Source organism: Natator depressus, chromosome 5 (assembly GCF_965152275.1).
Source record: "Natator depressus isolate rNatDep1 chromosome 5, rNatDep2.hap1, whole genome shotgun sequence".
NCBI classification, from domain to species: domain Eukaryota; kingdom Metazoa; phylum Chordata; order Testudines; family Cheloniidae; genus Natator; species Natator depressus.
In genome coordinates, this window is record NC_134238.1 from 46,322,318 (window position 1) to 46,346,584 (window position 24,267).

Sequence of the window (24,267 nt, forward strand, 5' to 3'; positions counted from 1 at the left end):
TTTGGGGAAAAAGAGGAAGTTAGTTGAGATAGGCTCAAGCTGTTGTTGTCACAGTTGTTAAAATTAAATTTTGTTTCTTAGATGACATAGCAAATGCACACAAAAGGGGAAAGAAGACAACACCAAAGATAGAAAATGCGGCTCAGGCTCGCGGAGCTTGGGCTGCAGGGCTATTTCACTGCAGTGTAGCCCTCCCACCCTGCAGGGTCCTAGAGCCAGGGTTCCAGTCCAAGTCCAAAACTCTATACCAACAATGAAACCAGTCCAAGCCTGAGCCCTGTGAACCCGAGTCGACTGGCACGGGCCAGCCGTGGGTGTCTAGTTACTTAGACATAACCTTTGAGACCTGGCAAAGCATTGGGTTACTTAGGGCATTGATTCTAGCTGTCCTTTTGGTTTCAGGCTTGCAGCAGTGTTGCAAAATATTCAATTTTAGCTAGCTAAACCAGACACTTATTAGATAGAAGGAAAAGCAGATGGATAGGAAAGAGAAGACATGAGGTGTGGAAGAGGAAAAACACATGGGGGAAGGGAAGTAATATCTATTTCCCCTCCCGTATCCTCAATATCCTTCTGTAGCAATGAACGTACACAGAAGGGCATATGATCATAGTACCATCTTCAGATACTGTCCTTGGGTACAAAAGCTTCGGTAAAGTAATTTACCCAGTATCTAGGTGTGATTACTAGAAATAACATGTTTATTTTTTTTGAGGGGAAGGAGAAATAAGTTTGCTAAAAAAATAAAGTGCACATTCTGTAATTAATTCCGTTCACCTTATTTTGTAGGCAAAAGCATTACAAATTGAAGTAGTGAGATTCCAGTTGTACAAAAGCTCTGTGGGCTAAATCTGTTATGGAAGTCACAGTAAATTACAACTGCAAGGGAAACTGCTGGCTCTTATCAGCCTGAGAGTACGGTAAACAAGGATGGGTTAAGAGACTTGTATTTTATTCTAAACAAAATGGACATAGACTTGTATGCATCTGAATTCTCATACAGGAGGACTGGGTAACTAGCTCTGATATCTAAATGACTGTTCATTAGCACATATCAGCTGCTCTTTTCTCCGATTTACTGTAGGTAGATCACACAGCACTGATCATTTCTCTGTTTTATGGAAAAAAGGCTTTTGTCTCTAAAAAAATAAAAGCAGATCCAGGAACAAATCTCAACAGAACAAATAAACTAATCTCACTTTATTCATTACTGGCAACGACAGGCAAAGATTATGCCTGCTCCTTCTTCCAGCTTGGAAATATTATAATCTCTGATGCAGCAGGCACGTCTAAAAGATCCTGTGCCAGATCCTGGTGCAGCTCTATTGATTTCAATTGAGATATGCCTTATTTACATCAGTATGAGTTGAGAATCAGGCCTGCTGTGTAAAATGAGTCTTTCGAACAAACACAGAAAAGGAGTCACTGCTCTGCTACTGGCTTGCATTTTTAGTTTTTCCTTAACCTCTGGGAAAACAAATCCCTTTTCTCTTTTTCAATCAATTTCCAGAGCCACAGGAGAAGGTTCTTTCTGAAGCTCACTTAATGAGCATCTTTACTATTCATTAAGTAGATGTGTTAAAAGCTACTTAAGCTTCTAACAGTTGTGATTATAAACTTTTAAATGACCATAAAAAACCCTGCAGCAGGGCACAGAAAACAGTGCAAAGTGATAAACAAAGGAATTTGTTTTGCTTGCCTATCCTGATTTGCATAAGCATCCTTTCTATATTCTGCTGTGTTGTCATTCTTGCTGTTGCTAAGATAAAGATAATATTTTTAAGTGTACACCTTGAGTATAAACTAATTAGACACAATTTTCCAAAACAAAAAACAATTCATGAGTAGAAGTTGACACACAAGCTGTCACTAGAACTACCTTGTTCCCACTGTAATTGACTAAGATTTAGAAAATGCAGTATTAGCTTGCAGGAGACAAAATTAATGGAAATGCACTGAATGTCAGCAAAAAGTCAACACTTTGGGATCATTATGCCCTTTAGTGGAATAGAAAATAGATCAAAAGATGTTTCATTATACAGTAGATGCTTTTATGTCTTATTCTATTTGTTTTGTATTACACAGGTTTCATGGCAAATATAGATTCGAGCATAACCAAGTTAAAATGTCATTTAAGTCCAAAATAATATTTTCCCATACCTAAAATAGCCACAAATTCATAGCTTTTAAGGTCAGAAGAGATCTTATAGATCATATAGTCTGACGTCCTGTATAGCGCAGACCATAGAATTTCACCCAGTTACCCCATATTAAGCCCAGTAATGTTTGACTAAAACATAACTTCCAGAAAGCAGATACAGAAGGAAGGAAATATAATAAAGTTGCTTTTTGTTTTAAAATTTGGGGCCCATGTGTTTCTTTCTGCTGAAAAAAAGTATATAGGGGGAAAAATCCATAAATTCCGCTGAGTTGTTATTGAATTCTCTACCTGGCCCTGGACTACTGGGGCAAAATACCTCTTTTAGTGTGGATCGTCCCCACCTTTCCCCCCAAGCATGCCTCATTCTTCTGTGTGGCCAATGGATCTCTTGCAGAGATCTTTTATAGAGAGGAGAGGCTACTCTGAAGAGAGGAAAGCACCCTGCATCGCTTTCCCCAATAAAAGATATTTCCAGAGTTTTCACTCTCCTCTATAGTGAAGTGGGAGGGGAAAGGTTTGGGGGCAAATAGGAGTAACAGTGTGTACAAATCCTGCACCAGGTAAGAAGCGGTTAAAGAGCAGCTGTGGGCTCAGGGAGCCCCCACACTCCCATCCCATCACACCTCTGAAGCATGCCAGCCAGTCTTGGAGGAGGAGCCTTAAAAGGGAGAGGTCCCGTTCCAAAGGTCCCAGCCCTGGAAAATGGACAGACCTCTCCTTATAAGCAGGGAGATTCCAGTAAGAAGAGACTGACTTGCTGAATCTCCTGAAGCTGGGGACTAATTGGGAGAAAGGAGCCAGTTGAAGCAGCAGTGAACTGAGGCCCTACAGCTGGCCCAAGTTACAAGTCCAGCACCACGGAGGAGAGCTGCGGGACTCCTGCTTTGAGGGGAGTGACTCAAGGGACTGCCTGAACCAGGGGGAATACTGGGGAGAGCAGGAGGACTGTTTGGAATACAGCCCAGCTACTGCAGGGGAGGGTTGGCAGCTGAGCAGAAGTTCCTCTGTAGCCAACTGGGAAGCAGCAGCAAGGAGCCACAATTCCAAAGCAGGAGTAGCAGCATTCCTAGATCTGGGGAAGATGCTGACAAAGAGGGAAAGGTAGGAGCAGCCCAGGGAAGTGGCAGGGGGACTGATAGAACTGTCGTTGGCCATCTAAACAGGGTCCCTGGGCTGGAACCCAAAGGCAGGCCTGGGTTCCCCTGCATCTCCCCCAGGCCAAAGGGAGGAGGGCAGGCTTCCAGACTGAAGGAGGTCAAGAATGACAAGTCCCAGGTGGGGATGCGGGCCTGGCATAGAGGCTACTAGACTTTGGATTTTTCCTGTCTTGTAGACTAGCCTCTGAATTATCCTAAAAGGGGCGAGTCTCAATTGTGACCCATCCAGCAGGCCAAGTCAGAAGGCAAAGGGAACCACTAGCGGGCCTGGACGGCAGTTCTGCAGAACTATAGTGGAGGAAAACCCCTGAAATGCCACACACACCTGTGAGCGGTGGCCCGGCTGGGAGCCACTTTGCCACATGGAGCCTTGTTTGTTTACTGTGTTATGACAGACTCATCTGATTTAGGAAAGGAAAAGACCCGTTAGGAGTTCTAAGTCCTCTCCTTGCCTGTGCAGGGTTATTTATTATAGCAGCAGTCACCATCCTCTTTTCTTGGAGCCCCTTCTTGACTGGTGGGTACTTCCCCATGTCTCCTGGCACTATATCCTTAAACGCTGCCACCATCCCTCCTCTTTCCTACCACGTTAGGGTTGCCAGGTGTCCAGTTTTTTACCAGAATGCTGGGTTAAAAAGGGACCCTGGTGGCTCCGGTCAGGACCGCAGACTGGGCTGTTAAAAGGCAGTGCTGCAGGTCTAAGGCAGGCTAGTCCCTGCCTGTCCTGGCTCCGCGCTGCACCCCAGGAATGGTCAAAAGTCTGGCTCCTAGGTGGGGGGGTCACGGGGTTCCACGCGCTGCTCCAGCCCCAAGCACTGGCTCCGCACTCCCATTGGCCGGGACCGCAGCCAATGGGAGCTGGTAGGGTGGAGCCTATGAGCGAGAGCAGCGCACAGAGCCTCCTCGCCACCCCCCTGCCTAGGAGCTGGATCTGCTCGCCGCTTCCGAGGCGCAGGCAGGGAGCCTGACTTAGCGCCCCCCCCCACTTTGCTGCTGACTGGGAGCTGCCCAAGGTAAGCCCATGCCCCAACCCCGAGCCCCAACCCCCTGCCCCAGCCCTGAGGCACCCCCCAACCTGGAGCCCCCTCCTGCACCCCAAACCCCTCATCCCCGGCCCCATGCCAGAGCCCTCAACCCCTCCTGCACACCAACCCCTGCCTAAAACCACAGCCCCTTCCCGCACTCCGAATCCCTCGGCCGCAGCCCCCAGCCTGGACCCCCCTCCTTCACCCCAAACCCCTCATCCCTGGCTCCAGCTCAGAGCCCGCACCCCCAGCCCAGAGCCCATACCCCCTCTCACACCCCAACCCCCTCCCAAATTCTGAATCCCTCGGCCCCACCCTGCAGCCCCTCCTGCACCCCAAACCTCTCATCCCCATCCCCAACCCTGAGCCTGCACCCCCAACTGGAGCCCTCACCCCTTCCCACATCCCAACTCCCTGCCCCAGCCCAAAGCCCCCTCCCGCACCCTGAACCTCTCATTTCTGGCCCCACCCTGGAGCCCCACCCCCATTTAGAGCTCTCACGCCCTCCTGCACCCCAACCCCAGTGAAAGTGAGTGAGGGTGGGGGACAGTGAGCCACTGAGGGAGGGGGAAATGTAGTCAGTGGGGGCGGGGCCTCAGGGAAGGGGTAGGGCTAGGGTGTTCGGTTTTGTGTGATTAGAAAGTTGGCAACCCTACACCACGTGTTGTCCTCTCTCTTCTCATTTCTCTCTCTGTTGTCTATGTACCCTTTCTGTACCCTCTTTTCGTCGACTTTTCCTCTCCTCTCCATTCTCCTATTCCCCGAAGACTCCATTGCTGGTGGAATGGGCATGTCCATTCAAGGCTGAGCCAAATGCTTTGGGAGCAGAAAAAAGAAGCTGAGCCAGCAAGTCAGTGCTGAACCTGCAGCTCTTTACAGGCGAGCTGCTCCTGCAATTAGCAACATTAAGGGACACATCGAGAGCAGGGAAGAAGCTGGATTTGTTTTCAAGTGACCACTTGCTACGTTAACTGTAGATGTAGCAGCTAGTTTCCAGTATGTGTGAGAACTGGCTTTAGGGTGCTATAGCTTTCCCCACCCACAATGACACTCTTTTTTACCCTGTTCTCATTCCCCTCACCTCAAATGCCAAGCTGGGAATTACCAACCCTACACTTTGTCTTGTCTGATTTTAAGTGTCTCAGATTTATGGGGTTTTTGCCAATTCCTGTGCGAGACTGTTTTACAGTCTAATAGATCTGGGACTTGTTTTCCCCCCCCCCCTTTTTTTTTTAAATCTTCACATTATGCTTTTCTCAAAACTTGCATTTACTTTTCATTCACAATGCGATTTGTTTCTTTGTCTCATTTCATTTTTACTTAATCCTTTTTATCCTGACAGCTAAGAGATTTTTTTCTATGCAGTGAGGCAAGCAAAATCCTGACAGAATTCTCTTCCAGAAAATACATTGTTAGCCACACTGTATTACTTAAAGCTGTACTCAAAAGAGCAAGGAAGGGTGGGGGACCAAAGGTTCACAAGAATTTTTTACTCAAACCACAGTAGGAGTTCAGAGTATATGATCGCAGTGGTCTGGCTTTATTATCTAGGCATTCATAACCTGTGCATTAATGATACCACTGTATTTTCTGGCTAATCTATCAAAAGGTATTTATAATGCACCAACCACAACAGTATCAGTTTAAAAATTATATGAATGTGGTGAGGGTTTTTTGTATTTTTCTCCTCATTTTAATTTTCTTCTAAATTCATGCTTTTCTTGTACTTTAAATATTTTATAAACTCTTGTGTTTCCTTTGTGCCTTTCTTCTATTTAGGGCTGTCAATTAATCTCAGTTAATGCATGTGATAAATGCAAAACAAATTAAATAGATGAAGAAAAGGTCACAATTAATTGCAATTTTAATCACAGCATTAAACAACAACAGAATACCAATTTAAATTTATTATAAATATTTTTGGATGTTTTTCTACATTTTCAAATATACTGATTTCAATTACAACACAGAATACAAAGTGCACAGTGCTCACTTAATATTATTTTTGATTACAAATATCTGCACTGTAAAAAAGATAAATAAAAGAAAAAGTATTTTTCAATTCACGTCATACAAGTCCACTCAGTCCTACTTCTTCAGCCAATCACTAAGACAAACAAGTCTGTTTACATTTACGGGAGATCATGCTGCCTGCTTCTTATTTACAATGTCACCTGAAAGTGAGAACAGGCATTTGCATGGCACCGTTGTAGCTGGCATTGCAAGGTATTTAAGTGCCAGATAAGCTAAACATTCGTACGCCTCTTCATGGTTCAACTTGTAAGCTCTAACGTTTTCATTGTTTTGTTTTTGAGTGCAGTTATGTAACAAAAAAAATTTGTAAGTAGTACTTTCATGATAAGAGCTTGCACTACAGTACAGTACTTGTATCCTATTACAGTTTAACAGTGGGAGTAAAACAGATTAATCACAACTTTTTTTTTATCTCACGATTAATTGTGATTATTTAATTGTTTGACAGCCCTAGTTCTATTTGAATCTGCCTCCTGCAGAAAGATTAAAGCAAACTCCATTGATCTACTTCTGTCTAGCATTGCTATTATCACTGAAAACAGCCTGCTCCAGTGTGTTCCATTTTTGAACTAAACAACAAAGCAGACCACTGCTTATGTAGCTCCATCTTAAAGCAACCAGTCAGGTGTTGGTATAGTAGGAACTGCAGTAAATAGTTCTGGGAAATCTGACCGGTGTGAGCAGTAGCTTTTGCCAAGATCTCTTAGGTCCAGTCACTGCAGCGATAGCACAGTGTGAAACCATTCAAGCATGTCTCCTTTTATTACAAATCATGTAAGTATATCCTTGTCTTTTGATTGGTTGGATGCACTGCAGCAGAGAGACTCAAATCTGACTCTGGGGGCTTGAGCAGAGGGATGGGGGAGAAGAACTCACCATTTTGCCTAAAATGAAACCATGATTTATAATACATTTTATAGCTCCCTGGGTAACTAGCTCCTCAAGAAATACTAGGAGCAGCTGATGAAACAGGCACCTCTAATGCACATGTCTGAATTTCTAAGCTGCACTGAAAGCAGAAGTACCTGTAAAAATCAGAGTAGGGAAGGACCAGCATAGACTTCACTTCCAAAGCTTATAGGTTTTAACGAATAAATAATACCTTGCACTTGTACAGCACCTTCCACTGCAAGTTCTTAACACGCTTTATAAACATTAATTTGCTCTCACATAGTGAATAATAGTATACCATTTTACAAATGGGGAAACTGAGGCATAAAGAGGTTAAGAACCACATTTTCAAAAGTAGGAACTCATTTTCAGTGCTTTGATTGCTCGGTGCCCATCCTGACACATCTCCGACCTGAACACTCACAACTCCCACTGAAGTCAACAGGTGTCCCATGCCAGACACCCAAAATTAGTGACTACTTCTGAAAAGTTTTGGCATAAATAACTTGCTTAAGGGGACACAGCCAATCTGTAGCAGAGGCAGGATAAAACCAGTTTCCTGACCTTAATAACAAAACCATGCATTAACCATTTAATTGCTGTAGAAACAGATTTCTAAAAACAGAACAAACTACCTTTGCTATCATATTAGCTAAAATACAGTGCACTTACCATTTACAGAAAAGGAGAGAGACCCCTTTCATGATAGTGATCTTGGGACACAGATCTCCAAAGAGCCGTGCAAATCCCTCTGTTCCCACTGCCATTCAGTACCCCTGATATCCACTCCCACCCGTGGGAAGAATTTGAGAAGAAAGAGATTAAAATATTACTTAGTGCCATCCAGCCTCTACTGCCCCCATGAGAAGTATACATTGAGGAAGGGTTTAAAAAATTTATGCTTTTACTATTACTCAGGGCCTCCCCTTACCTCCAGCTTCACTCATGCCAAAGGACACCAGAAGAGAGGGTTTAAAACTCATCTGTGCTTTTACCAGTTCTGTGTGCATGGAGTATCCAGTCATCTGTACTCCAGCAAGAGAACACAGAGGGGCAGAGGCGTTTAAAACTTTGCTACTCCCATTGCTGCTATATTGTTTTAGAGAGCAGTGATCCATACAGCTTAGTTCTCTTTGAGTACTTTTTAATGTAATTGGCCGTGCCCCCATCTCCACTTTTTAAGATTATATATTACACAGTAGTTCCATGAAAGAAAGGGACTTTCTTTTGCTTTTAAATGTGTATTTGCCTTTTCTTGTATGATAGCTCCAAAGAAGACAAAAGAACAAAGAGAATATGACAATGGAAAAAACTGCTACAGAGACAACTCTATTGACACCTAAGGGGAAAAGTGTGACAAGAAGATCTCTTCTTGGATTTGTGCTGGAAATGGCCCACCTTGATTATCATACACATTGCAAGGAGAGTGGTCACTTTAGATAAGCTATTACCAGCAGGAGAGTGAGTTTGTGTGTGTGGGGGGGGGTGAGAAAACCTGGATTTGTGCTGGAAATGGCCCACCTTGATTATCATGCACATTGTAGGGAGAGTGGTCACTTTGGATAAGCTATTACCAGCAGGAGAGTGGGGTGGGAGGAGGTATTGTTTCATGGTCTCTATGTATATAATGTCTTCTGCAGTTTCCACAGTATGCATCCGATGAAGTGAGTTGTAGCTCACGAAAGCTTATGCTCAAATAAATTGGTTAGTCTCTAAGGTGCCACAAGTACTCCTTTTCTTCTATTCCTGGTCACAGTCACCTTTAGCCAACACTTAAGGCTAACAGATCTGCTTTACTGAGCGAGAAATAACTTTACAGTGCACTATCGAGTCAAGGAGAAACTGATTGGACCAGTTGAATTCACAACTGGACAGTGACACATAAAGGCCTGATTCTGTACCAGGATCCATTCATAGATCCTTATGCTTATCCCTACGTCAGTGGGACTCTGAATGGGTGCAGACGCCCATGTTAGCAGATCCTGATGCAGAACTGAGGTCAGAGTTTGCCGTTTACTGGTAGGAGAAAAGTAGAAAGATTCCTTTAAAAAAAAAAAGTAAAAGCAAATATAACTCCAAATGCAAACAAAGAAAGACAGTACAAAGTCACTAACAGGATAACTCATTGCCTCCATCAGTGAATGGAAGTTTTACAAAATCTTTCTAAGACAAACACTTTAATATCCATAGGCTTGGGGGGTCCATAATTTGGACACTTATATCTCTGTATTTTTAAATTCTATATCTCTGAATAAATTTGACTCTGCGCTAAAAATCTCTAAATATTTTTAGACATCCAACAAAATTTCATCACCTTTCATTTGAGCTAATTTTAATTACTTGAATAGAACTCTCATTGTAATTTCTGAGTCCTTGTTAGCCCATGAGAAAGACTTTTCAGTGGTTTGAAAATCCAGTGGAAAGATCTACTCAATAGCAAACAAGTTAATACTTTCCTAGTTACTCAAGACCTATCCCACCTAGAAGAAAAAAAAAATCTAATGTGAGCAGAAACACTTTTTGCCTAGATTTGTTGAATCAGTTTTCTTCCCTCCAAAATGTCTTGTCAAGGATGCTTAAACGTCTGTTCTTGAACACCACAAGTGATAGGTACACAAATTATGGAAAAAAGGATCTACTTATGAAAGTGGAATAGCACAACTGAAGATCCATTATACAATAGGATTTTAGCAGAATCTGAATAGAACTGTTTAGACTTAAATCTGGGTTTCAATACAAACACCACTGTTTGAAAGTAATATGTTTCTATTTACTTAATGCTATATAATTAAGGGACTAATTTTATAGGCTTTCTTATTAAATAATCTAGTTTAATTTAATTGGAATAAAAAGCAATAGTGACTTTGGCTCAGATCATCCAAGGGAGATCTGTGCATGGAGGGAGTTCTCTGCACACAGTTCTCCCCTGGCCTCTAGGAAGTGGTGGATGGGGTGACGGTCACAAGCCCCTCTTCCTGGGATCACTGAGAGGGTTGGGAAGATATCTTTAAGGTGGGTTTCTGGGGCAGCTGCCCAGAGCAAGCAATTAGTGCTGTGCTTGCAAGGAGCAAGTGGGCCCTGGAATGCCACTCATTTTCAAGGTGGAAAATCCTGCTCACTGCACATCCCGTTATTATTACAATAGTGCTTAAAAGCTCCAGTCAGGATCAGGACTCCATTGTGTGAGGCACTGTACAACCACAGGGCTAGATACTGTAAAATAATCTGTCTGGGAAACACCCTTGCACCCACACACTGCCCCAACAACATGCACTCCGCTAGATCCATTGTATAGCTCAGACAATAATTTTGGAGAAATCCTTGTGGATTTTTTCCTCCCTTGCCATTTTCCACAAGAATTTCCATGACAGGAGGTGATCCGAGCTTTAACTCTCATAGTATGGAAGCTGAAATTTATATTTTTTTCCTACAGCTTTAATAGATACTCTTTTGCATTCTTTTACTACTTAATCTAGTCTAGTCTAATTGAATCTGATTGATATAAACAGTTATTTTGTCTTTGTTCCTTATTGAATTTTTTCCTCATTATTAAAATTATGATATTAAAAATATGGTTTTGTTTACTTACCATTTTATGAGCTTAGTTACAGTCATTTCGAGTCCTCGTGTGAAATTACCAGATTTAATTTAATTGGGATGTGACTGGTACAAAATGAAGTTTTGAATCAGATTTTTGTTGTTCCATAATATAAGCTTTTAGTTTCTTCACCTAATTGATATTAATTAATCCAAGTGTGTGGGGGGGTGGGATGGCTGATTAATAGTGTGTATGTGTTATATATTTGTTTCTTTTAATATGTGGAATGCCCTTGTAATTTTTTCAATAATTTTCTTGATCAAAACCTTTAAAATGATATTTAAAGGGGTGGTTTTTTTTAAAAAAACCTGTGCAATGTTTCTCGCAGCTAATTATTTAGAACTAATGTGCATGAGATAGGCAGCAACACCTCAACGCCTTTCCCTTAATACCTTTGACTCTTACATGAACTCAGAGGCAGATTGATAGATACAAGCACTAAACAACTGCAATCAAGGAAACCAAGGAGACAGCAAAGAAATAAATGATCATAATCTAATCAGAAACAAGACAGCCGCCTAGGCACAGTTGCTGGATATGATCTAGGAGCCTGATTCTCTTCCTGGAGTAGAAGTGGTATGATCTGCATGAGTGAACAGAGTGGTCTGCAGAGTAAAACTTTTGAGTTCTAGTCCCACTTCTGCAAATGGGTGATCTTTGCACTTCCTACGTTGCTTTACTACTAGGCTAGATTCATTCTTAGTCGTGAGGGGAGATTAAAAAACAAACAAACAGACAAAGGAAATAGAAAATTGATATTTGGGAGGATTGTGTCTAAGGAATGTAGCAGTAGCATAGCAACGATACTGAAGGATCCCAAAAACCTAACCACAGATAATGTCATCCGAGACTGAGATGGTGCCAGAAAAAGAATATGCTTTGAATGTTGAGGACAAGATTGAGTACAAGTCAGTCAAGATAAAAAGAAATATACAACTATTAATGCGGAAATGAGAGCAGCTTCCCGCAATAAAAAGATGTGCATACATTTTTAAGCCTATTTTTCATAATTATACTGATCACCATTATAGCAGAAAATTAAAATGACATTTGTTACAATACATTGTTTATGCATTAGTGAAAAAGAGAACCTTAGCAAGAGTCAGTGTATCTCCACAACCCTGACCGTATGTGAATCAGGCATCCTACCTGCAAAGTCTGACATGCTGCTTGTTTAAAAAAAGACTCATACAATTGTAAGCATGAATACTGGAGAAGCTCCTTTTCTCTTGGGAGAATGGATCTGGGGAAATTAACCAACAATCTGATGTGTTATACTGGAGGAAGGGCGAACACCATTCTTTCCTTCTCATTGATTTAAATGGCACAAACCAAATACATCTGTCTCCTGCCCCCCACTCCTTTAGCGGTCTGTCTTGTGCCATGCTGTGTTCTAAACAGTTACTGTAAACATACAGCAAGGGTTTTTTTACCTTGGTGTTACTTTTGTCTTAGTATTGCTAAATACCAAAGCTTGGTGAAATAACCATCCATATTTAAGGAACACCAATAGCAAAACTATTTCTTTTAGTTAATCTTTTAGTTTTAGTTAGTTAGTTCTTTTAGTTAGTTCATCAGTCTATAAGTCTGTGTATGGTACATGGACATCAGGTTCAAACACCATATCTATTAGTATAAGGCAGGGATTGGCAACCTGCGGCACGCATGCCAATTTTTACTGGCACGCTGCTGCCAGCCAGGGTCCCGGCCACTGACCCCGCTCAGCCCGCTGCCTGCCTGGGTGAATGGGACCCCGGCTGTCAGGAGCCAGCGGACAGAACCTCAGACCAGCAGCGGGCTGAACTGCTCAGCCTGCGGCCAGTCTGGGGTTCTGTCTACCGGCCCCGCTCAGCCCGCTGCTGGTCTGGGGTTCCGGCCGCTGGCCCCCTGCCAGCCAGGGTCCCAGCTCCTGGCCCCGCTCAGCCCACTGCCGGCCTGGGTGAATGGAACCAGCGGAACCCTGGGTGAGCCGCTGCCGGTCTGGGGTTCTGTCTGCCACCCAGCTCAGCCCGCTGATGGTCTGGGGTTCTGGCCGCTGGCCCCTTGCCAGCCAGGGTCCCGGCCATCGGCCCCGCTCAGCCTGCTGCCGGCCTGGGATACCAGCCGCCCGGCTCCCTGCAAGCCAGCGTCCGGGCCTCCGGCCCTGCTCAGCCCTCCTGCCGGCTTGGGGTACCGGCAGCCAGCCCAGGGCTCTGCTCCTGGCCTGGGCCTGGCAGCGCTTATAAAAAAATTACACTACAATTAGCTTAAAAACTTGAAAACTTAAAAACTTTGTATATTACAGTAATCGTTAAAAATGTATAATGTTAATAAATACATAGGTTTGATGAAACAAAGTAGTTGTACTTATGTGCCTGTGCTTAATTTGTGTTTTCAATGATTTACCTTCTAAAAAAATCTCGCATGTCTCGCACCCCCAGAAAGGGCATCTTGCACCCGTAGGGGATGAGTGCACCCCAGGTTAAGAACCACTGCACTAAACTGATAAGATCTGCATGTTAATTTAATTTTAAATGAAGCTTCTTAAACATTTTAAAAACCTTCTTTACTTTACATACAACAATAGTTTAGTTATATAATATAGACTTATAGAGCGAGAGCTTCTAAAAACGTTAAAATGTATTACCGGCATGCAAAACCTTATATTAGAGTGAATAAATGAAGACTTGGCACACCAATTCTGAAAGGCTGCCGACCCCTGGTATAAGGATTCTGAGTTTGGCTGTCTGATCTTTGGGTCAGTAATCTTTCTACTGGGCCTGTGGGTTCAGAATGCCAGGTATTGATCTAGGTGGTAGGGTGGCAATAGGGCATGGATTTTACTCAGGTTCTTGGCTATTTTTTCTGCCCTCGGCATGTTAATTGCTGCAACAGTATGAAGTCTGAATAAAATTTTGTTTTGAGGATTTATATAAATATATATATTTTTCGACTATATTTAGAAGAGGAAAATGGTGTACTTGCAAGGGGGGATGGCGCACATACATAGCTGCATTAGAATGCATTCAGTCACTATGGGACTCTTATTCCTGGGGGCATTCTGCGCCAAAAAAATTAAAACGCTTCACACGCTATTTTAAAATTCTGCAAAATTCTGCAAATTTTATTTGTCAAATAAATGTGGAGGCTCCAGCTTGGCATTGGGGAACCCAGGCCACTGGCTGCACAGAGGTGGGAGATCACTGTGCAACGCCCCCCCTCCAGGACACGGACTCAGCGGTGAGGCTGCACCCACCCCTGACACAGCGCAAGGACCAGGCCTGCCCCAGAAACACCCCAGGGCCCTGCTCCTTTGTGCCAGGTGCACCAGGTGTGGGCAGGCAGACTCAGCAAGGCAGGATCCAAGTGTGGAGGGGCTTCGTGTGGGGGGGATCCAGGTGTGGGTTGAGAGGGTTCTGTGTGGGGCAATCTGGGTGCAGGCGGCTCAGTGGGGGATCCAGGTATGGGGGAGGATCTAGATGCACAGGGGCTTGTTGGGGGTTCTCTGTGCAACGGAGACTCTGCAGTGGGATCCAGGTGAAGGAGACTGGGGCTCAGAGGGGGGAATGGGGAGTCTGGGTGTGGTGGGATAGAGCTTGGCGGGGGGTCTGAGTGTGGGGGGCTCAGTGGACAGTACTCATGCTGGGGGAATGAGACTAAGTGAGGTAGGGATCCAGGTGCAACTGGTTGGGGCTCAGTGGGCTGAGGATCCAGGTGTGGGTGGTAAGTCAGGGTAGTCCAGGCGCAGGGGGAGTGGGCCTTATCGGGGGGGTTCTGAGTGCGGGTGGGTGAGGCTCGGCAGGAGGATCTGGGTATGAGGATGTCTGGATGCATGGGGGTTGGGCAGATGAGGGAGCAGCTCCCTGTACAGGGATCCCTTCCCCTGCAGATGAGAAGCGATGGATGCAGGAAGCGGGGGGAATTGCAGCGTATCCTACAGCCGGGGGAGGAATCTGCTGGTGGGTCTGACCCAGCCCTGGATGCTGTGCAGGATGTCCCATCCTCCCCAGCCCAGCCGGGACTAGCAGCTGAGCCCGGTGCAGGGTAGGAGCCACCAGCCAGGTCTTCCCCAGTACCGCTTCCTGCCCCACAGTGATTTACCTCTCTGCTGGCTGCCCTGGGCACCCGAAACATACTGCTGTGGAGGGTCACATGACTACTCTTGTGGCTTCCCTTTGCTTCTCCATCAGAAAGTCATTTTTCTGCAGGGAAGCAAAGAAATCAGTGGGGGACATAAATTATGCACATGTGCAGTGGCACAGAATTCCCCCAGGAGTAGATTCCGGAGGCAAATACCTCCAGACAAGAGGGTCCTTCTGTGTCTATGTACCAGCATGACCCCATCTGGGTTCTAAGAGACTAGGATGGGGACAATAGCTTTCCCCCTCATGTAAATGGTTTGAAAGTGCCGTTGCTACCTGTTTATCCTGTGATTCTCTGCGGGCCCAGCTGCCTCCACACACAGCCTGCCTGTGTGCTTATGTAACCCACACACCTTCTGGGTGTTGGCTTTTAGCTCATGTGGTAGCAGCTTATGTACTAAGCTCCAGAGGTCCCCGGTTCGATCATGCCCGCTGATGACCAGGGTCTGTTAGCGTTACTATCTTTCTGTTGTTTGCTGTGCCTTGTCTTTGCATACCCCCTGCACTACATACCCCACTGAGTCAAGTGTTTGCACCTCAGTTTTCCCTTCAACTCTCCAATCGATGTTGGAGTTTTAATTAGCATTCCCACGCTTGGAGACTGCTGTACGAAGCCATTTTGGTTCCACATCATAACTAGTTCCTTTGGCCAACGCAGGCCCAGGTAGTTTTTCACAAGTTCCCTTTAACACACAGTTTCTGTCTGTTTTGCAGCATTGGGCTCAGCTGAACAAAACTGCAGTCCTGTTCCAGCTACTATCTGTTGGGCTCTTCCTGGAACACAACATAGTACCTTGAGCCCTTCCCTGGGCTTAGAGTCCATTTGGCCCTCTTTCCAAAGCTTCGTGCCCCACATCTTTTTGACACCTGTATTAGGGCACCATCAGAGGGCTTCCTGGCTCTCCTAGACCCTTTTCCTTAGCCCATAAGGGAGAGCCTCTCAGCTCACACCTAAATCCTGGCATGCTTCCCAGATTGCCACCAGCCTAGCTCTACTGCAGGGAATCCTTCCGACTCCCTGCAGTGTTCTCTCCTCCACTGCGTTAGCAGGCAGTCCATCTTATGGGAGGCACTGCCTCCAGACTGCTCTCATGTGATCCTTGTCACCTGACTCAGACACAGGCCAGAGCTTTACAGGCCCTGGTACTCCACCCTGTGACACACCCTATGCATCATGGGCTACCTTAAATCATGCTTCATAATGCATAATATGGTAGCATGCCAAATTTAACAAAGAAAACAGACAGCAGCCAGGAGCAGCCCTTACTCCCACTTGGATCCCCACCAGCTGTACTGCTGGCCAAACCCTTGTCCATCAATATGCCCCTTCCCTGGATGGATCTGTTGATCTAATTTCTGTTGGGCTACTTGCTAGCCAAAATTAAGAGCTACAACTGAATGAGATCAGGACTTAATTTGCTATTGTTTAGAGGAGTTGTGGGGTGTCTCATGTCCTGGGGTTGACTGGGAAATTTCCTTTAGTTCTGCAGGCCAATACAAGTCTGGATACAATACAATTAGAAATGAGCCAAAACTCTCCCTCAAACTTTGATTGTTTGATTAAATTGGAGCCCAAATTCAAACTGCTTCTGATTTTTGTTTTTACAAAAACTGAAACCCAACAGATGAGATTTGCAATGAAACCCCGATCTCTCTCTGCTCATCTTTTTAAACAAACACTGTACATGGTTGGGAATATACATCTTTGTACCTCTGCCAAGTTGGTCATTTTACAAGTTTTTTTTTTGTCGGAGAGGGCAAAATTATTACAATAGCTTGGGATGACTCCTCTTAGTTTCTTAGCCCCCAGTTGCAGAGTCATTTGACATTATACTGAAGGAGACATTTGGGAGTAATCAAAAGGATAATACATTTAAATCTGCAATGGAAACAGAAAAGCATTTTTTCAGACTTCAGACAGTGCATTATGTGAAAACCAAACACGATGCCGAACGTTTACTGCCTTTTGACATTCATTAAAGATATTTACCTTCAAATATTATGCAGAACTGGAAGTTGCACTTTCAAAATGGTGTACAAAATGGCTCATTAGCCTTCCTATAAAACCTAGCCTAATGACAGTGTAAGTCAGTGTCTCCACAGTGACCCATGCTGACCTTGTTCATGGGCAGTAATTGTGAACATCTCTTCACAGATGTTTCCACTTCTAATAGAAGCTCTGTGACATGAACTCCTCTTTCAGGGACCCTAGGCAGGTCCACACTCATTTGCAGTTTTCACACAAAGGACAACAATTATAAATTAACAAAGCCCTTCAACAGAGGCACTAACACTTACAGTGGAGATTATGAGGGACCTGAAGCAGTGATCTTTCAACGGAGGGGGCCTGAAGTATTACATCAGTGCCACTTTATGATCTTTGTATTAATGAAAGTTTTGCTTCGATTTTACCCTATTATCACACTGTTTGTTGTGTTAACAATGAGAGGTTGGCGCCAAAGCACTGTTAACTTGTTCTACTTTAGCCTTTTTGGTAGCCCCCCTACCCAACCCCCAGGAATGATCATGCTGCTTGAACAGAAAAAGACAAGTTACTGCATATATGCCATGTCATTTTCCTTCTCTCCTGACAAAAAGCGAGGGCTAGATGCTCAGCTGGTGTAAACTGGCATTGCTCCACTGACAGCAATGAAGTTATGCTGACTCACAGCAGCTGAGGATCTCCCCTTTTTTCAGAAGTGCCTTATATAAGAGTGTGTACTTATGAAAGGCGTACACTGCTAAGAAAAAAAGATTCTACCCTCTCCTTCTAGTTACCCTCTTTTTAATCCTGCAATACAAGTATCTACCATGCCTGCCAGCTAATACATTTTTAAATGAGCTAACACCTATTAGGTTTGATCCTCCTCTCGCTTACACTAGTGTGAATCAGGAATAGTTCCACTGAAGTCAATGGAGTTACTCTGATTTTAAACAGGTGCAACTTCATTCATTTCCATGGAATTACTTCTGATTGACATTGGTATACGGGAACAATCAGGCCTCGTGCACACACTGTGGTCTGGTCTACACTTAATTTTTGCTGGCCTAGCTATGTCGATTGGGAGTGTGGAAAAAAAAAAAAAAGCACACGCCAAATTGATGTTACTCTGCTGGCAAATGCCGTAGGGTGGACACAGTTATACTGGCAAAAAAGTTTGTTTGCTGTTATAGCTTATTTTGTTCAGGAAGCTAGGACAACTCTTTTGCTGATATAAGCTCACTAGGAGGGTTTGCCAGTATAGCTGTTCCATTGTAATTATGCCAACAAACCCTTCCTAGTTTAGACAAGGTCCACATGAAAAGCAAAGAGCAGAGAAATGCCTCCAATCTAAATAAATAGATCACTGAAGTGGGTGGATTGGGCTATTTAAAATTCTGATTCGCTTCCTGGTAGGTGAAGATATAATGTGGAGGATGACTGAAAAGTATTTTGGGGGACAATTGAAGATTTTGGACCACTTCTGGGGGAAATGTAGAATTTATAAATGAGAAAATACCAATAAATGTGGTCTGTTTGACGCAAACCAATGTCAAAAGGGTAAATCATTAAGAAATTAATTTATCAAACTTGCTTCAAATAAAAAGGGAGGAAATCTTGAAAAGCAAAGCACTTCTCTTTCCTTGGTTTTTTTTTCCTCCCCTTTACTGCCTCCTTGGGTGCCATTTTGAAATGAGAGGTTTCAGAGTAGCAGCTGTGTTAGTCTGTATTCGCAAAAAGAAAAGGAGTACTTGTGGCGCCTTAGAGACTAACCAATTTATTTGAGCATGAGCTCAAATATTTGAGATGCATCCGATGAAGTGAGCTGTAGCTCACGAAAGCTTATGCTCAAATAAATTGGTTAGTCTCTAAGGTGCCACTAGTACTCCTTTTCTTATTTTGAAATGAGGAGAGGTGGGAATAATGTTGCTCAGCAGATTTGTGTGTGGTTATGTTGCCATAAATCTGTTCTTTCCTAGTCCTCTGAAATACCCTCCCTGTCTCCAGCCTCACTTCCCACTATATTATTTTCTCTCTCACTGATATCTATTATTTTATAGCACCCATAATGGTGCTAAATGCTTCACAGAAGGCATGGTCTCTGAAGCCTAAATTTAAGGTGTCATACAAGTGGGAGCAATTAATAGTATGGCTCTGATGAAACAGGAAGACCAAGGTTTGCAGCAATATGCTCATGTTATTACTCACCCAAATACACATCTTAGTGGTTCAAGTTTTTTTTTAAACATTACACCAACATGTGATAAATGTATATATCATGCACTTTTGTGCAGGGGATATACTGGGGACAAGGAGGGCAAGTGTCTGAAGAGCACTGCACTCTGGCAATCTCCAACTGGCAAATGCTTTCCTGGAGACCACTGCAAGGTGGAGCATATTAAAGCAAACTTTAGACTGCCCTAACATGTGGCAAGCCAGGCTGAAAACCAGGGAGGTGTAGCCAGCTTTCTGATGGTTCCATATCTCTACTGCACTCTGCAGACGCTGGAAGTGGCAGAGAATCTGGCTCAGTGAGTGATAATGGAGGGCTAGAATTCAGCAAAATACTTTGAGTAGAATTTCATTTTAAACATTTGAATCTAAACCTTTCGCAGTGTAGATGCATAGTTCTTGTTAATGGCAAGAAGAGTTATGCAGCATGTGCAGATGATATGGACCTCATGGGTTTTAAATGTAATCTTGGTGACAGACAGGATCTCTAGAAACAGTGGGCCACATCCTTAGCTGGTGTAAATTGCCATAGCTCATTTGATTTCACCGATATGATCCCACTTTTGCAGCAGCTGCGTATCTGTCCCATTGTTTTTAAATTAGCCAGTGCGGTTAAGTAAGTCCAACTGAGAGTGATGACCCTTGTAAGTGTCCCCACTAAAACCCATACAAATAGTTTTACCAATTTTGCAAAACGGATGTTTGAACAGAAAAGTTTGTGCTTTTTCACTGTGATGAAGAGACATTTTTGCTGGCAATTTCTCCCCTTTGCTGTTAGGATCCCTCTTTTATGGAGGGGAAAAAAAGCACTGCAAGGTCTAAGCCTTGTGTGGCTGAATCTGAAGAATATCATCCCTCAGAATTTCCTTTCACATTTCTTTTTAGGTCTCCAGCTGAAGTGATACCTCCCAATAACAGGGCAAAAAGGCCTGATTTAGTATGACTTTCTATTACTGGTGTTTTTCCACTGTTTGAGGATAAGGGGAATTAATCTCCTAGTGTCATTACTTTGGCAAAGGGGTATGCATTATTATTTGAGATTTGTTTTCATACAAAGTTACAAAACAGCATCTCAGAAAAGGTTACTGAGGTATTTCCAGAATCTGCAGTAAAACTAGACAACCTTTTAAAAATCAGTTTATCATAAGGTTTGCATTTCTGCCTCCAGGTAAGTGTAAGTGAAAGAATAATAAAAAGAAAAGGAGTACTTGTGGCACCTTAGAGACTAACCAATTTATTTGAGCATAAGCTTTCGTGAGCTACAGCTCACTTCATCTATGCATCCGATGAAGTGAGTTGTAGCTCACGAAAGCTTATGCTCAAATAAATTGGTTAGTCTCTAAGGTGCCACAAGTACTCCTTTTCTTTTTGCAAATACAGACTAACACGGCTGTTACTCTGAAACCTGAAAGAATAATGTATACTAGAACAAAAAGTTACTTGGCAACCAGAGCACTTTACTAACTGAAAAGTAAAATCAATTCACATACTCTTGCCAGTAAGTGTTTTTGAGTTTTGGCAACTCAAGGACCCAGAGGCCAGGTCAGGAACTCAGATTCAGCTTTTCTGTGAGATTCCCTGATTAATTTTAATTCAAGATTGTTTGATACCTGATGAAGCAGATTTAGTCTGTATACTTATGACCCATTCCTCCTTTTCCTTCGCACTACCTGTCCTCATCACCTTTATGAAAGCCTCAAGAATCCCCCATTTTCTTCCCTTTACACTCCAACTCTTGTGGTCACCATTGTTCTGGCTGAAGAAAATTGGATAGGATTTCCATTGCATCTCATGGCAGTCCTTTAATTGTTTGGAAAGGAGCAATGAGCAACGTTTCTACATCCTGCCTGTCCACAAGAGCTTATTTTTAAAGGGCGGTGAGCAACCTCCATGCCCATTGAAGTCCGTGGGTAGTCAACACCTTAGAGTCAGGCCCAAGTGCCCAGGAATCAAAACTGTACCTCAAGGTTACCTTTTCACTGTGCTATGACTTTCAGGAGCTCTTTCATTATATTGGTGTGCACTGTATAACTTGAATCAGCTGGACGTTTTGTATCTTATTCATTCTAAAAGCTGTTACATTATATTGCTGTCCATTCTATTTCTACATTTCTGAAGTACAAGAATAACTAATGGCCAACCGGCTACTGCAGCACTGTCTTCTGGGCTGGAGTTACAAACATGAACAAGAACCACCTTCCTTGCTCTCCTTTCTGAAGATTTTATGATCTAATGCCTTACTCTTTTTTTTTTTTTTAAACAAAGGGGATAACTTTTCCCTTCAACCTATTTCAGCAGCAATGGCACAAATATGACACCATGGTTTTCAAACTTTTTCTGTATGATGCAAGTTATTATAAGATCTGTTTACTGCAAATACATTTCTTCAGTTTTGGTGATAACATCAATTAAGTTACTCAAGAGATTCCAGTGTATTAAGTTCCAGTCTCATGAGGTTCAGGGACAATTGGCTGAAGAATGAGCAATGGCTGATTTTTGCATGTTTCAATATTTTGTAATTATGGCCTGATATAATGTGTCCACTTGCCTAAAAAAAATCAATTAGCCCTTTATAGTAAGTAGGTCAATATTTTGAATACAAACTCAGAATACGCTCTTTTTCAGATTGTAAAGTGGTTTACTGATTATGCATGATAGGAGTAATACACATGTGGAAAAGACTTGTTTCTTACCATAGTGAGGAATTATTGCCCAAGCCATGGCAGAAGCATAGATGCCTCCAATCATCCAAAACATGCACAGCCAACTTAAGTGTTCACCACGCTTCTCTCGAGCAAGAACTTCAGAAAAATATGAGAACACTGTTGGAACAGCTCCACCAATCCTAAAAGGAGACACAAACCATGTGTTAAAGACAGAGCAATAGCAAGTCTGAACACACTTCACTACTGTACCTGCTTAGAACCTGAACTAAAAGAGCCTTTGCCACACAAAAAGCATTCTTATCTATGTCTGTTTTTTCTTAAGTACATTGCCACTTTAATAAAGGTCTTCTATGTGCCATAGGCCTGACTGCAGTGCATTTGAAAACTTTCGGGGAAGCCCCACACTTTTGACACAATTAAATGCATAGATTTTCATGGAAACAGTATGGTCAATGAAGAAGTGCCAGATTAAATTAATTGTCAGTGAGCTGTGTTATAGAGCTTGCAGAATTGTAACTAGCATAAAGCTGTGTATTTGACTTAATTTATATGAAAATCCATGCGACTATTATGGTAGGATTGGTAGTCTACCAACATGACGACAAAATTCTCATGTAGCACAGAGAATTTTTTTAAATTAATCTTTGGTAAAATTTTCTGGAGTCATGGTGTAAGTAATAGCTGCTCTCCCTCCATTCACTCCTCCCCCCCCCCCCCAACTCTTGGCTTAACCTCCTTTAACAGAGGATAGGCAAAAAGAATGTTGAAATTTGAAATATCCCTGATTATTGCACATATGCTTAAAAAGTTTTATGCAGTTATATTTTTTATGATTTGCTAGTAACTTATGCTGATTTTTCTCTTTTTGGTCTTTGAGTATTGAATTTTAATTTTGGATGCAATGACTAGAGAGTTGTTACTTCATTTCTCCCTACCGTGCAATACTGTACATGCTACTAACTCTTTGACGTTACACAGCAATTTTATTGTTACCCACATTGTTGGAAGACTCCTATACAGTATTCTTAATAACAACAAAGTTTAAAAATATACATGTGGTTATAACTGAACAGTGTGAAATGAGAACTAAAACCTTTTTCTTCACTGTAGCATCCTGGCAGTTCTATCCTTGTTAGGCATTTCTAAGGTGTCCATCTTCATAGTAGCTAGATGCCTAGAAGGATCTCCTACCCTATCCAGGTGGTTTAGAGTACTTGAAATGAATGTTTTATTACAATGAGCATTTCTGAAGCTTGTGCTGCCAGGCGCCATACTGCTAAAAAATGACGTCATCTGTGACACCAGCAGTATTAAAATTGGGATCAATAAACCATCATCAAGACCAATTTACCAATGAGAAGGAGGACTTTTGTTGTTTAATAGTTAAGCAAAATGTTTACTCATTATGATTGCCAACTTAGATTTAACACAATGTAAATTGGTTTACTACATCTGATACTAAGCTGTGTTGTCCTGGGGGTCCAGTGTCAATGTCACAAATCAAGCCCCTTTTCTGCAATGTGGCCACTGCCTGCAGTCAGCTTAGAAATGTTTATTTAAAACACAATTTTACATAAAGTTCAGTTCATCTATGGTGAAAATATGGACCTCTCAAAAGGCTACAATGAGAAAAATGGTTCAGCTTTCCTCTATAAAACCTAATAAAATTCAAGATCAGTATAATTTTCAGCATTAGATTCAGGGCTTTCATTATTGGTCTAGATCTTTGTTACAGGCTAAAAAGACAGTTATACTTCTTAAAACTGCAAAATGTTCCATCATGTCCCAGGACACAAGATTTGTGCTTTCATTTTTCAGTGCTTAAGACAATGTCTATGGAGCTTCAAGGAGTATTTTCAGATCAGTGAATCTCTCAGAGAACGTGCGATATACTCTGTAAAACAGCTGCAATTCACACATTGTGAAGTTGCAACTGAATTTCAAGATAAGGATAAATGCACATTTATGCTGCTGTCACACTGCTAAAACTGATTGGGAGAAAGAAGCAAGTTTACCAACAGGTTAAAACAAATATTAGAGAGGAAAAGAGTAATGCAAAAATAAACTTCTGTACCATGAACATTCAGTGGGTTCCAATACAGTTTATTTTAGAAGATGTTAAGGTACTTCACTAAGTGGTTACATGTCTCAAAGGGGTTGTTCTTTTGTTGCTTCCTTCTAGGCATCAATTTGCAAAGGATCCATAATAGACTCTTACATATATTATAAATAGCTCCCGAGATTGACTGAAGCATGCTAGTTCTTAAATTCTCTGCAAAAGTCCAGCTACACAGAGTCATAGCCCCATAAAATACCACTCTTGCTAAAGAGCTAGAAATGTAGTGTGAGATCTTCATCCCCATTCCAGTCCTTTTATGGTGGGTAAAAGGGCCAGCAGGGT

General features: G+C 42.7%; 1 protein-coding gene across 2 annotated transcripts in view; it reads right to left on the reverse strand.

Moving 5' to 3' along the window:
• The window catches only part of SV2C (synaptic vesicle glycoprotein 2C), a 201,253-nt gene that overhangs the window by 65,948 nt on the left and 111,038 nt on the right, over positions 1 to 24,267 (reverse strand). For both annotated transcript variants that reach the window (XM_074952703.1, XM_074952704.1), the window contains exon 4: positions 21,894 to 22,045. In XM_074952703.1, the coding sequence (XP_074808804.1) occupies positions 21,894 to 22,045 (152 nt within the window). The remainder of the gene's footprint in view (positions 1 to 21,893; positions 22,046 to 24,267) is intronic.